The sequence below is a fragment of the Aptenodytes patagonicus genome, chromosome 16, assembly GCF_965638725.1.
Source record: "Aptenodytes patagonicus chromosome 16, bAptPat1.pri.cur, whole genome shotgun sequence".
Taxonomy (NCBI): Eukaryota; Metazoa; Chordata; class Aves; order Sphenisciformes; family Spheniscidae; genus Aptenodytes; species Aptenodytes patagonicus.
The window spans coordinates 8,221,279-8,234,934 of record NC_134964.1 but is presented as its reverse complement, the minus strand read 5'-3'; the positions used below and the strand labels follow the sequence as shown (position 1 = coordinate 8,234,934).

The 13,656-nt window shown below is 49.7% G+C and overlaps 2 protein-coding genes across 4 annotated transcripts in view; both read right to left on the bottom strand.

The window, feature by feature from the left end:
• ITGB4 (integrin subunit beta 4) overlaps positions 1 to 4,065 on the bottom strand; it is a 30,618-nt gene extending 26,553 nt beyond the window's left edge. The window contains exon 1 of the mRNA XM_076353691.1: positions 3,896 to 4,065. Within this exon, the coding sequence (XP_076209806.1) occupies positions 3,896 to 3,900 (5 nt within the window). The 5' untranslated portion in view covers positions 3,901 to 4,065. The remainder of the gene's footprint in view (positions 1 to 3,895) is intronic.
• An 8,218-nt stretch (positions 4,066 to 12,283) lies between these two features.
• The window catches only part of SAP30BP (SAP30 binding protein), a 31,494-nt gene continuing 30,121 nt past the window's right edge, over positions 12,284 to 13,656 (bottom strand). For 2 of the 3 annotated variants that reach the window (XM_076353950.1, XM_076353948.1), the window contains exon 11: positions 12,285 to 13,484. In XM_076353950.1, coding sequence (XP_076210065.1) covers positions 13,303 to 13,484 — 182 coding nt within the window. In that variant the 3' untranslated portion in view covers positions 12,285 to 13,302. Of the gene's footprint in view, positions 13,485 to 13,656 lie in introns of all 3 variants that reach the window. The other variant, XM_076353949.1, reaches the window with a different exon arrangement.

Here is a 13,656-nt window from a genome sequence, read left to right as displayed (position 1 = left end):
GAGGCAAATGAATTGTCTTATAGCTTCTTGCTGTGTAAGCCCTGACTCTAAAATGAATGAAGAGAATGTGAAAACCCCTTAAAACAGGGAAAGAAAATGGGAGTAGTTGTTGTGTGCAGTGAAGATGTCTGAGTTCCCAGGGGGACATCCAGCACGCAGACCGGTCACTTGGTGACTTAGCTGCTAACAGCCTGACCTGGGGCCCAGGGAAACCCCCGGAAAGACCCGCTCTAGTCTCAACAGCGTTGGATCACACTGGATCCTGCATCGACCACTGAAGCCAATGGAAATACATTGAACACATGAAGCTGAGCACTCGCAGAAATCATTGCAGCACAGGGCTCAAACCAATATAGCATCGACCCCAGGAGACGCCTCCCCCGGTCTTCGCACTTTGTTCTCCATGACGGTCACTGGATACGCAGGTAACACATGACAAGACGTTGGTATCTCATTTATCTTGTCAGCTGTGCTCAGAGGGATTTATCACACAGTAATTAATCCCCCATAGCTGAAACGTGAGAAATGTGGAAACCCCAGGGCAGCATCTCTGCGGGGGACACCCAGGGAAGCTTTGCTGTTCGTCAGGACCTGGTAGCCAATATGCTGTTTTTCTTATGGGTAAAAGGTACCAGCTGACGGAGGAAATCCCTGTATTTTCCTCCCACGGCCCCTGAGCTCAGGTCCCTGCAACAGCGACCATCCCCAGCTCAGGCTCTGCACAGGTTTGGCTTGGGGGGTCCCCCCGGCCAAGCCCCAGCACTGGCTCTGAGGCCGGCAGTTATCCTCGTCCCTGGACATGCCCGTGACCTCCTTCAGCAAAAGTCCTCACACCACCACTCGCTGGCAAATGCTGTGTCCCTCGCCACCGAGATGGGCGGGTTTTGAAGTCAGGAAAATCCCTTTTTCCCTTGCTCCGCCCCAGCGAGCCATGCCAGCTGCAGTGACGGGTGCTACGGAGACGTGGGGAGATGCCAATTAGAGGTGAGATGAAAGGGTAGGGAAGTCCTTTGAGCCCGTCAGCAGCTCACAGCAAAAACATCCCCGAGCACTCGACAAATCCCATCTCCCATGACGGCAAAGGTCACGAGGAAAAGATTGAGTACGGGGGACCGGATTGCTCAGCTCACACACCCAGCTTCCAAGGCAGCCTCAAAGCACAGACCTAATTCATCCTCCTTTAATCACAAGTCAAGAAAGTCACCAAGGGATGGACGGACGCACCCTGGGCCTTGTACGCATAAACTGCTGTCATGTCTTTTCAAGTGCTGAGGTAAAAGGCCATAAAACTCAGCTCAATATCAACACCCTGTTGCCCTGTGAGCTGCCTACCTCCAAGGATTTAGCTGGGCAGTTGCCAGCAGGCAGGGCGTTGGTGGCACAGAGCATCGCCACCGCCACTCGGTGCTGCCGGCTGCAGGAACGCAGCCCGTAATATTAGTGCAGAAATATGCGAGCGGCCATCCCTCGATTTCAAAACTGTCCTCTGGAAGGGAAAACGCTACTTTCACTTTGGGAAAGCTGCAGGGGTTTGGTTGGATTTTCATGATGACAACAACAAAAAAAAAGCTGTTCAGTTGTGCAAAACCAAGGAACGAAGCGGAGCAGCTCCTGGCTGCACACAAACGTGCTACCCCATCCCAGACCACCACTCCAGCATTTCCTCCTGGTCTCCTCCCTCTCCCCCAGCCTTTGCCCGCACCTCAGCACAGCCGACAAACCTGCTCCAGAAAGATCCCATGAATCCCAGAGCTTGGAGAAGCCCGGGCTGGGTACCTCATCCCCAAAAAACAGGGGATGCTCCAAAGAAACCACTGGAGCAATGACACCGGAGCAGCAGAGCTTCATCACCCTGTCCCGTCCTGTCCCCACCCCATTCCCACCCCAGCAGCTCCATGCTGGAAGGACAAGGCTGAAGCCGGGCACTGCCCCGGGGTGGATGGGGGAGAGGGACCAAGGAGCAGGTTATGATGAGCCACGAGCCCATGGTGGGAGCCTGGTCCCAGCCGCCACGCAGGGGACACCCGGTAGGTTGGGGACACGGCAGTGGGAAAGCAAGGGAGATGCTCGAGCTCCCCAGCGCAGCCTTTCCTCCCTCTGGTGGTCATTGGCCTTTTTGTACCTGCAGACCCCCCATCCTGCCAAGGGGTGCACTGGGGCTGTGTAGGGGACTGATGCCCTGGTAGATGGGAGGCACCTGGAGGAGCATCTGCTTGCCCACGTGTGTTGGGGACCACGGTGCTTGCAGTGTGCTGGGGCAGGCGGGCGGTGCTGGTCACCGTGACCAGCCTCAGCGTGGGGCTGGGGGTCCCAAGGAAGACCTAATAGCGATGGAGGCAAAGCAGCCGGGTGCCACCCCAGGGACGCCGGTCCCGCTCCTCCCCGGGCAGTGCAGTGACAGCCATGGTGGCTTGTGCAGGCTCAGTTCTCCTCCCAGGGCAGGGCTGCGGGCGCATGGATCAGGGCCACAATTCATGGTCTCTCCCTCCCCGGGCTACTCCCTCCCCAGCACACGTGGCGGCGCAGAGCTCCCGGAGGCCATGCTCCGCAACTTGGAAAATATCAAGACAGACCTCCAGAAAACTAGAAACAAAAGCTTGACCCGCAAATTAAAGCATTGCTTAAACACAAAATCATGTTTGTCTTTGATTTTGTTTGTCTTCCCCATCCATTTCCACTCCTTCCCCAGGTGTGGCTCTGCAGAGCCAGGAGGGGGGAGCCAGGAGGCTCCGTACAAGTCACCATTTGTTGTTTCCAGCGAGAATGGGGATCTCAGCTCTCAGGTCAAGCTCCAGACCCCAGACATGGCCCCCAGCGAAGGACAAAACAAGCAGGACCCAGCCCGGGGACCCACACGGAGCTGCCGGGGTCAGGGAGTGGCCAACACCACCGGGTGCTGGCAAAGGGCTGGTGGCTCCGGTACCATCTCCTCCCTCTGCCCCCCGGCCTCGGGCAGGGGGGAACCCCGAGGGGCAGAACAGGCAGGAAGGTCAGGACCCTGCCTGCGGGGCTGCCTGGATGCCGGTGCAGCCCCAGGACCCTCCCGTCCCCCCCCCGCGCCTCCCCACGTGCTGCTCCCCGCACATTCTCTGCTTCTTTGGCCCCACAAGACACCTTTCCTCTCCCTCCACTCCATGGGTGCTCCTCATCCCCTTTTTCCTCCACCTAACCCATGCCTGTCAGCTCCCTTGCACTAATTCTTCCGTCTGTCTGTTTCCCTAGTTCCCATGTATTTCAGATCCGCCAGCTCACAAATACCCCGACATCTGCAGATCAGCAAAGCCCACCCGGAATCCCCCATGGCCTTTTCCCTCCCGGGACACCCCTTCCCCTTGCTCCCTCCTCACAGGGGGTTTGCGTGCAGTCCCTCGTTCTGCAAAACAACCTCTGTGGGTTCAGCGAGTCGGAGCCACGCGCAGCCCGGCCGACCGCCGGCGCTTTCACCTGTAAGAGCTTTCCCTGGGTGCCAGCTCCAAGGCACAACAAACAGCCTTTTCCCCTGGAAGCAGGGTGGCCGGAGAGGGCAACCTTTGAAACCTGCAACAAATGGTCCCCGAAGGGCTCTGCTCTGCCTTACCACGCTGCGGTACCCCCACCTCCACCCCATGTCCCCGTCCCCCCCACAATACCTTCAGAGACAAAAACCGCCCCGCGCAGCCCTGCTCGGTCACGAGCGCTGCCCTTCCCAGCTGGCCAAGAGGCACGAGACGGCGTCTGACAGGCAAAACCGGAGGAAAAAGGGGGAACAAGCAGGCAGGGAGCTGAGCCCCCTCGCTCTGTGCCCTGCCTACCTGCTCGCGCAAGGAGCCCCGCACCTTATTTCACCCCCTAGTTAACACAGCGAAATTAAAGCAAGCTGGATCCTAAAGAGCACAGATGAATTAATCCCACAAACCTCATTAGTGCTGGGTCTGACTCAGTGTCCAAATCCTTTGCCGCAGCCCGAATAACAGGCACCCACTCACCAAGCCAAGAAATTCTTCTGAAGGCAGAGGGGGAACGCGCTGCTTTGCTGCTGCGACTTGATTTCCAGCCCTGGCCTTTTCTTTCTTTCTTTTTTTTTTTTTCCCCTCCCCTCCTCCTTCCTCTCTATTTTCTGTCCCTTTTCTCTTTCCGGTTAAACGTCAACTTCCAGTCCAGCGGGGAGGGCAGGCAGCCCACGATCCCACATACCTTCCCGCTGATTTCTGTACCCTCCAGTCAAATATCGACTTTGTTCTCGCTCCCCTCGCCGTCCCAGAGTTGCCGCCTCTCCCTCCTGGCGGGGAGGAAAGGTGGGAGTTGCGATAAATGAGATCAGATCCCAGGTGAGGACGAGCTTTATCCCAGCTGGGGAGGGAGGAGGGGGTGCCCATGACTCAGGGGTTGGCATTCCTCCCTCACACACCTGGACGGGCAGGCACAGCCTGCACAGCCACCCCGGACCCTCCCTCCGCACAAGCACCGTCCCACAGGAAGAGGGCCGAGTGGGTGGTGGGAAGGTGCCCACCATGCCGAGGGTGCATGGAGGGGGCTGTAGGCGACGAGCAGTGTGTGAAGCATCGGCTGCTCGGCTTTGCACGGGTGCCAGGTCAGCTGCTTGCTCGGGGCAGAGCCGAGGGCTCTCCCCAGCCCCCCTTGCCGGGGGTTTCTCCTCCACACTTCCCCCTGGCACAAGTCGGGGGTATCATCCCCAGCTGAAATATCAGGTAAGTTCCTGCCGCAACAACAACTTGGCTGCCGAGCCCAGCTTCGGTACCTGGCTCACAAAGAGGACAGATCCACATCCCGCTTTATCCAGGCCACGAGTACGGCAGCCCACTCCTCATCTGCAATAGATCCGGCTCACGGGTCAGTGCAACCCCTTGTAGCACCATAAATGAGACCCATCCACATCTGCTCCTAATGCATCCTACCATGGTCCAAGGGTGCAAGGAGCAGCAATCCCACCTCCATGTCCAGCCCTTCTGCTGGGCTAGATCCGAAACCCCTTCCCCAGTCAAAGGAACAGCAGAGGGGGGTTTGGAGTTCAGGTGAGGGGTTTTTTGTCCCACAGCACCCTTTTGCCTTAGAGTCCAGGGTTTGTCATGGCTCAGACCTGGCTGCACCTCCCATGGTGCAAAGTGTACGCATACCAGAGCAGATGCAACGGTGGAGACTGCATTTTAGCTCCCCAATAAATCTGCACAAGGAAAACTGCATCCCCTCAGCTTCAACACAAACAATAGCAACAGCCAGATGAGAGAGTCACATATTTCCTGCCTTTCTTGGAGATTAAAAATACAAGCAGGGCAATTTTGGCCTCTTCATTATTAATACAGCATCATGGTGGCTGCTGATCGACTCCCTAATGATGGTGGCTGAGCATTGATTCAAATGAAAGCAAGGAGCAGGATTCCTTTCGCTACAAGAAGTAGGAAGCTCAAGTAAATATGTGTAAATGGACCAAGCCCCAGGAAAAAGGAGGATGTGCTCATGCCATTAAAAACTGCAGCAAACGGGAAACAGGCATGGGCGCAGCTGAAGATGGCCCAGGCAGTTTAAGTCTGGTATTTCCTAGTTTCTGAACGCTTCACTCGGCAACCTCAACATTACCCTGGCCCTTTTCGAGATGCCATTTCCTATATTTAAACAAAAATTCTGAAAATTCAGAGGTTGTGTTGTTTGGGTTTTTTTAATCGTAACAGACATTTACTGCAACACCAGAGCTGGGACATGAGGCTCTGATGCTCGAACTACAGCGATGGATGCTGGCAAAGAGCAGACCGTTACTGTTGAGGGGCTGAAGGCAGAGGGACCCGCTACACAGATGGCGTAGGACGCTGCAGATGGAGGAAAGCTGGGCTTCAGTTCCTGATGCCGGAGGGGAGCGTGTCTGCTCACCTCCCCTGGTCTTCCCTCTGGTCCCATCCACCAGCAGTGCCCAGCTCTTGTCAGCCCCAGCCTACCTCCCACTGCCACAGTTCTCCTCCCTTGGCACTGGGGTAAGCAATGCTGCCAGGTGCTGGAGTTAAAAAGGGCAATTTGAGCTACAAGCAAGAAACATATTATTTAAAAAAAAATAAAAAAGTATTGTAGTGATCATTCCCCACCAGGAACCCTGGAGCCAACCAGAAAAGCTTGGGAGCAGCTGACTTCCACCATGATCTTTGGTGTCCTTGGTTTCTGGATGTCCTCCTTTCTCCATCTGAGATGGAGGATGTTTATGTTGTCTCCTGTAAAGCATCTCTGGTCTCACCTACAGACACTCTGACAGCCCCAGGGCCACCTGACACTGTATCCCTCCTCTTCATCCCAGCAGCCTGGAGGAGCAAGGACCAGGACCAGCTCTGCTCAGCACCTCCAGCTGCAAGGAGGAGCCCATTTTCTCACCATGGGTGTTGCCAGAAGAGCCTGAGATGTTCATTTTCCACCTTTCTTTGAAAAGTGTCCCCCCAGTCCCTAACAGATCTCCGAGCAAATGGAGCATGAATTTTCCCAGAGGTTTGGAACTGGGCTGCATTTAAGGAGACATTTGCAGGGCTCATAAAAGGCACTCTTCTGATATCAAGACAATTCCCCCACCAAATTTTAAGGCACCAAAGCAGAGAGGAATTATAAATTCTCAGTAAACAGTCATAAGAATTTAACAGGTTTTCACCTCATCTTGTCTTTTAAAAAAAACCACAAAAAAAAACCCGAAGAGAAAAAATGTTGTTTTATGGGTTGCCTTTCAGGCAACTTCTCCAAAAGACTTCCACCAGAGAAGAAGAATACCTGGTGAGCTCAAGCTTTTGCCATTGTTCAATACCTCACACTCGCTGCCTGCTGGATCAGGCTTTTGCTGCACAAATCTGTTGTTTTAAATAACTGAGAACAGGGACTTCGGAGAGGAAGGATCTAGCAGATTTGGCTGCAGATGGCTCCACCAAAGCTCACAACCGCATACGTGGTGGACCTCACATTTATAAATCAGTGATTTTCTGCTGTGGCAATGCGGCCTAAAAATTTTTGCCCTAGGAGTGAAAACAAGTCATTTTTATAGCTCACACTAAATTATTGCGCGCTCTGCTGAGACTACCAGTCTGAGTGCCAACTACTGATAATTACAAGTGGCTTTAGGGTTAATTCTTTTCTTCTTTTTTAATGCCACACCAGCTCGTGCAGAACCTTTCTTCTTTCTGTCCTGCCACCACAGTGTACCCAGAGACAGCTCTGGGGCTTTTTGTAGTTCTCTGTTGAGCAGTTAGAGCCAAGATCCTGCTGCTGGAGCACATTCATTCCCTTCTTGAATTCTGTAACAACACACACTGCTAAAAGAAAACTAAATACTTGATCCCATAGCTGCACTGTACACAGTTTTAGCAATATCCTGCTATCTGGTGTAAATTTAAGGAATGCTTAATAATGTATTATTAATGTACATTAATGTGCACATAATTTATTGCACTAAATTATGCTTAATATAATTACCCAGGTAATTAGAAGTGCAGGATGAAATCCTCCCATGTTCTCTTCCTCAGCCTTTCCCCTAAGATAGCATTAACTACACATCTGTTGTTTTGCAGTGGATGTTCCCTGTCAAACACATACCTAAAAGAAAATCTCTTTGCTGAGCCACTGATGCCCATTTGCCCCCGGGATGGACTGGCAGCAAGAGCTAAGTGGGCCACCGAAACAACACAAGAGGAAAACGTTAGTAAAGGATCCAGGATAAAACTTCAGCCTACCACAATCCTAACATCCATCCAGAGAAAACAGGACCTTCCAGGGTTACGTTAGCATCTTACCCAGCTGCCAAAGGGCTGAAAGCACACTGATGTGGTGTTTGAAAGATTCAGCAAGACAGCCCACCTTTCCTCCCAGTTTGTGTTGGCTGGCCCCATACAAGACATTCAATAGTGCGGGCGAGAGTGTCGTGAGGAGCCAGCCGACACAAACCGGGAGAGAAGGTGGACTGTCACCTTTTGTCATGGTCTCCAGGCACTACAAGAGGCTACGCAAAGAGGAGAGAGGTTAAAAGCACCAGCAGCTTCACCTTTTATTGCCGCACCACAAGGCAGGCTTGTTTTCTCCCTAATGCTGGATCATACAGACATGGCAGAGGACAGACAGACAGACGCCTTCTACGTGAAAAGGCAAAACCTTTTCTTGTGAAATCCTGGTGCTTTGCTGTTTATTAGCAACCGAAAGCATGAGCCCAGCCCCAGCCAAAGACAAGTTTCAAATAAACAAAGACTAAATATTGGAAGTCATCGGTGTCCGTGGTTCTCGCTTAGAACAAAAGGAAGGAAGTTGAATATAAACAGTCAGAGGAACAGCAGCACACGGCAAGGCTCAGAGATGGAAAACTGCTCTGTAAGAGAGAGACATGAATACGCTGGTGTAAACACTCCCCAAAAGGAAGAGGAGACTTTGGTGGAACCTCACAGCCCCTTCATGGGTCTTGCACCTCAACAGCAATTTATTTATTTTAACGTTTGACAGTCTTTGAGAGCCCTGCTGAAAAGCATCTCTCTTTCTCTGGAGGTAACAACTCTGGGCTTTCCTGGGTTCACACATTTAACAGGAGCAAGCAGCCCATACCCTTTGATAACTTTCTGGGCACATTGCAAAGATCATCTGTTTGAGGGCCTTCGCAGAAAGCTACAGCTTCTTCTCCCCTGCGACGAAGAGGAGCTGGAAAGGAGCTCATGCAGGCATCAGCTGGCTGGACGCCAGCTGAAGCAATCACCTCCACACTGCTAGATGACACACTGTGTCATCGGCAAAGCCTTGGCATGGCCCAAAGACTTGGCAAGGAAAACTTTCTTTTTTTTTTTTTTTTTTAAGTCGCAGTAAATAACTCTCATAAAACAGACAGTACAGCAGCAATCCAACTAAAACATAGCTTCAGGTGCTCACATTTTACGGTTTGAGGTGGGGCTGGCAAGGGCTGCCCCTCCCCACCTGCTCTTTCGGTTAGGCAGCACCCAGCGAGACATAAAATAAAAAGCAAATCCTGAACACACAAAATCCCTTCCCACAACAGCATCAAAGGAGGACAGATCTCTAAATCACAACAAGCAAATAGGAAAGAAAATCAACACCTCAGGGCATGGAGGTAGGAGAAAAGACTTCAGAAGGGCGGGCGAGAGCAGAACCAGCTGCCAAGGGTGACTTCATTACAGCAGCTCTCCTCCCTCCCCTGAGCAGCCCGGCATGGCAGAGACACACACTTGAACGTGGAGTTTCAGCTAAGACAAACCTACTCAAGCCAGGAGACACCCATGCTTAAAAAGGTGGTAAGCAGAGAGAAGCCCCGTGGTTTTCAAGGAGCATGAACCTGTAGTTCTCAGACTAAGGAATAATGAAAGTGGGACCAGATTTACTCTCCTGGGTACAGCTAGTCTCCCCTTGGGAAGAGAGGTAAGGATGAATATCTACACCTTTTAGGAGTCAGAAGTGCAGCCTGAGCAATCACTATTGCAGCAGCAGCATAAAGAACTTTTTAGCTGTGTAAGCTGTGAGTGTGCATTAGTGCAGCTTGGACACAGCTTGCAGTTCTTAGGGGCTATTTAAAACACAAGCAATTAAACACTCAGCAGGTCCCTCCAGCCCTCCTGCGCTCAGCAGCCGTCACACAGCCCTGGTATGATCACAGCCATACAGATTTCTAACGAGCAAACTAGTCAAACCTCCTGTTTGAGGGCTTCAGGCCGTGGCTTCCTGGGCCAGGAAAGGATCCTTTTCCCTCAGGACTTTGCTCTTGCACACCTGAAGCTCCCTCCACCTTTCTCTGGTGCACTGACTGACCACAGCCAAGTGCAAGCCACCAACCTGTACGATCACGTTCTCAGAGGTAGGAAAGAGGCTTTTTCCTAGAACTGTAGTTTCCAACTTGTGTATCCGTCTATTACTTCCGATAGCAACACGCAAGATAAACAAGAGCGGCAAGCTCTTGTACTGGCTGCAAGTTTGTTATACAATGGTTGGCATCTCCGCTCCAGCTTTTTGGAAAGGAGAGAGGGGAAAACCAAAAAGTCATGCATGTTTCAAGTTGCTTTCTCCACTGCAGATAGCAAACACTCAGTCATGAGAGCTCAAGAGTTAGCTGCCAGAGCACAGCCCAGTTCACCCAGGCCTCTTGCAGAAGGCTGTTGCTGCAGGAGTTTGAGAACTGCTGCTCCAGGTGTCTCACGGCCATCTCTGCTCAGCACGATTCAGCAGAGCTAGTTTTCTGAAGTTCTCATCCCTCTATGTAGCATCATCAAGCCCTGCTGATCAGCATTTTCCTGTTGCTTCAGAGTTGCTGGACATTGTCACTCCCTGCCTGCCGCAGCAAGGCAGGAGCTAAACGAGCAGCATTTCTTAGCTCTGGTCGTAAAGTCTGCAAAGAAATCCAGAGGTTTGGAATGACTATGGATACTGCAGAGCAAAAAGGAAGAGGGCGCGTGGAAGGTGAAGGGGTGGTGTGCCAGGATGTGTGATACGAATAAGATACTTGCATTTAAACAATGTTCTGTAGCTTCTATATAGTTAAATGATTCATCCCCAAGAACTTCAGCAGTTCAGGTGCTTCACTGGCCAGACGCAGTCTCATCAGACTCTCCCACTTTGTGCTTACCACCAGTTACAGTTACAGACAGGCCAGAGGAAGGGGATGCACAAGACTGGCTGGTACCTCTGGCACTAGGCTGCATTTCTGTGTACTGGCACACATCTCAATGAGATATTTAATCTCATTCAGCTCCAGACTTGCTCACAGCACACACATTAAGGATACTCATTAGAGGAATGTTAGTTGTTCTAGAAGCCCAGACACACCTCCCACCCCTATTCACAGGAGCAGACAGTTGCACTGATCCTTCTGGTGCCCAAAGTTTGTCATGAACCTATAGCCTGAGAGAAATTGCAGCAGCTGGTGCCCACTTTGCAGCAGTTTTTACTGTTGTACCTTCATCCACATGTTGTTCAGCAGGACTTTAACATAGACATTTATACCATACAAGTTTTAAACAGGCTGGAATTGTACAAGACATTCTAGACAGGAGCGTCACTTAGGGAGCTGCAAAGCTACCTGATGGCTTGTATTTCCCACAAGTACATCCCTGGCCTTTAAAGGAAACCCCTGAAAACTCCGTTCCTCAAGGCAAGGAAATAAACACCTCCAATAGTTGAGGTGAAATGTGTCATCATCTGCAGAGTACGTAACAGTCCCAAAACAGAAGATACCCCTCAGCCAAGGGAGCTGTTACCATCTTCCAAAGGATGAGGATGGAGTTAAGGCTTGCAGGAATCAAGTCAGAAGCCCAATGCAGAGTAACTTAACAGAAGAGATGTTTCCATCTTGCTATTTTCATGACTTTCAATATTTCATTGTTTTAAAAAAAGAGCAATTCCACCATCTCCCCAATTTCCCATGCTACAGTCTCATCAGTCCCCTGGTTTCTCCCCCATGAGCATTCCTGGATACACAGATGATTTTCTTAAAGCTAAAATTACTGCCAAGACAAAGTGTTGTTTTAAACGCGTTTTAAAATTTTTTTAAGACATGTTTTAAATTTATTTAAAAGCAGAAAATCAACCTCTTATTTCTTCCTTAAGTCTCCATAAATGCAAAGCATTCAGGAGTGACATAAGGTACATAAAAACCTGAAAAAGCAACACTGAACTCCAAGAAATTTACACTTTTGTTGATCTAGCAACCTTCCCTCCTATCACTGCTTATGCACTAAAAAAAAAAAAAAAAAACAGGCTCTGGGTAGAAATGTAACTTAAAACAATGGGAAACAGAAAAATTACTGAATCTGAAAAATCATGATCTAAGTATTAAAGATGATTTAAATAATCCTGAGTGACCACTGCAAAGAAGAAAAAAGTCCAGGTCAGCAGCTGTTTCTCTACACAAACGGAACCATTCAAGTTATTTATCCCACCTACCTCAAAACAATGAACAAACCACTTCATTTGCTGTTGAGCTCCTTTTTAGGAGACTGGCCTCTATAGATGAAGGTTTTATGAAGGACCCAGGTGCTAGTACTAGAAAGTAGTTTTTGAAGAAGTTTAAGATGCAGGAACAAGTTTGAAAAAAATAGCATGAAGAACAGCTGAATTACCAACTATTTCAGAACATCCTCTACAACAAAAGTATCTCCAATCAAAATCAGTTTAATGCCTCAATTTATCCCCCCCCTCCAGGAGTCTGACATTTTAAAAAAAATCCATAACGTGAAAAAACCTTCATGCCACCCCCACCCTCATGGAATTATTACATACTCACCTAATGGTATCTGTAACGCAAAGCACAACAAATGGATACTGATTCTGCCTTGCCAAGATGAGAAATGCAGACACATGAATTACACCAGGGTTTTTTTTTTAAAGACTTTTCCATTTTTATAATAATTTTTTGCTACACAGGTAAGAAGATTTATACAATAAAATTTTCAACTGAAAATACTTTTTCACAACAGCAGAGCAAGCAGTAACTGCCATGTGTGCGTTTCACAGTACATCACTATCTAGTACAAAGATGGACAATATCACAATCAAGATCAGACACTCTCCTCTGCTTATCTGCTGTCCAATCTCATTCCATGGCAATGGAAGAGTTATCTTTGCAAATGAGTTCACAAATCAAACCTCTACAGCTTATAGGTTCTGCACAGAAATCTCCATCCCTGCAAGACGGTAACAAGACTATTTCAGCACAGCTTCCTCAATAGTTCAACTATTTAACACGTGGTCACTAAGATCTACACACAGATAAGATATGCACACAGGTACAGATGTCAGTACTGTAACAAAGAGTGAGTCTGCATTCATAGATGTAGATCACTTCAAGTCTCTGCTGCACATTTGAAGATGGACACTGACCAATTGTCTCTGCTTTAATTCCCTTGGAACTGAGTTAGCATACGTGAGGGAGGTACGTATCACAAGCTGCTAGCAGCCTTTGATCGTGACCTGGAATACACAAGGGTAATACCGATATTCCTCACTACTCGCCTTTTTTTTTTTCCCTCCCCTAAACCAGACTTGCAAGTAGGAAAGAAGAACCTAACGCAGTAATTTAATAAGCTAACTTTTACAACCTGACTCCAGATACTACCTTCCTCCAGCACAACACACACAGACTCATTCTTCCCACAGCAAGAAAAGACAGAGGCATTTTCTGCAGAGGTCCATTCCTGTGGGCACACAGCTGGCATGCCTGCTCCTGCCCCCATTCTTTCAATAGGGAACTGTGGTCTGTTTCAAAGAATCTTGTCATCTTTTACCAAAGGCGAAAGCTACCCCTCCCTTCCGAGAACAATGGCTTCAATGACAATTAAGTCCAAAAATCCAGGCCCAGCACACCAGTCACTGCTTTGCCTTTTTCACAATGGTGCCAACAGCTGATATGACCGTAGTTTTGGATCCACTTGCGCTGGTTGTCACTGTGACAACGCCTGGCAGTGTTGCAGTAGTGGTGAGGATGGTGGGCTGAGCTATCGTCGTTACAGGGATGGCCGAGTCCCACTTGCTCTTCCTCTTCTGGGCATCTATGAATTTGATTAGATCAAGCAAACGACGGTTAGCATTATGTTAAAGGTCACCAATCCCTTCGTAACACCCTGTCTTGTCAACTGTTAATATACCACTCCTTGACTAGACAACTTTCCCTCGCATTAATTTCAGCATACACTGGCAGTAAATGTTGAGGAGGAAAGACAA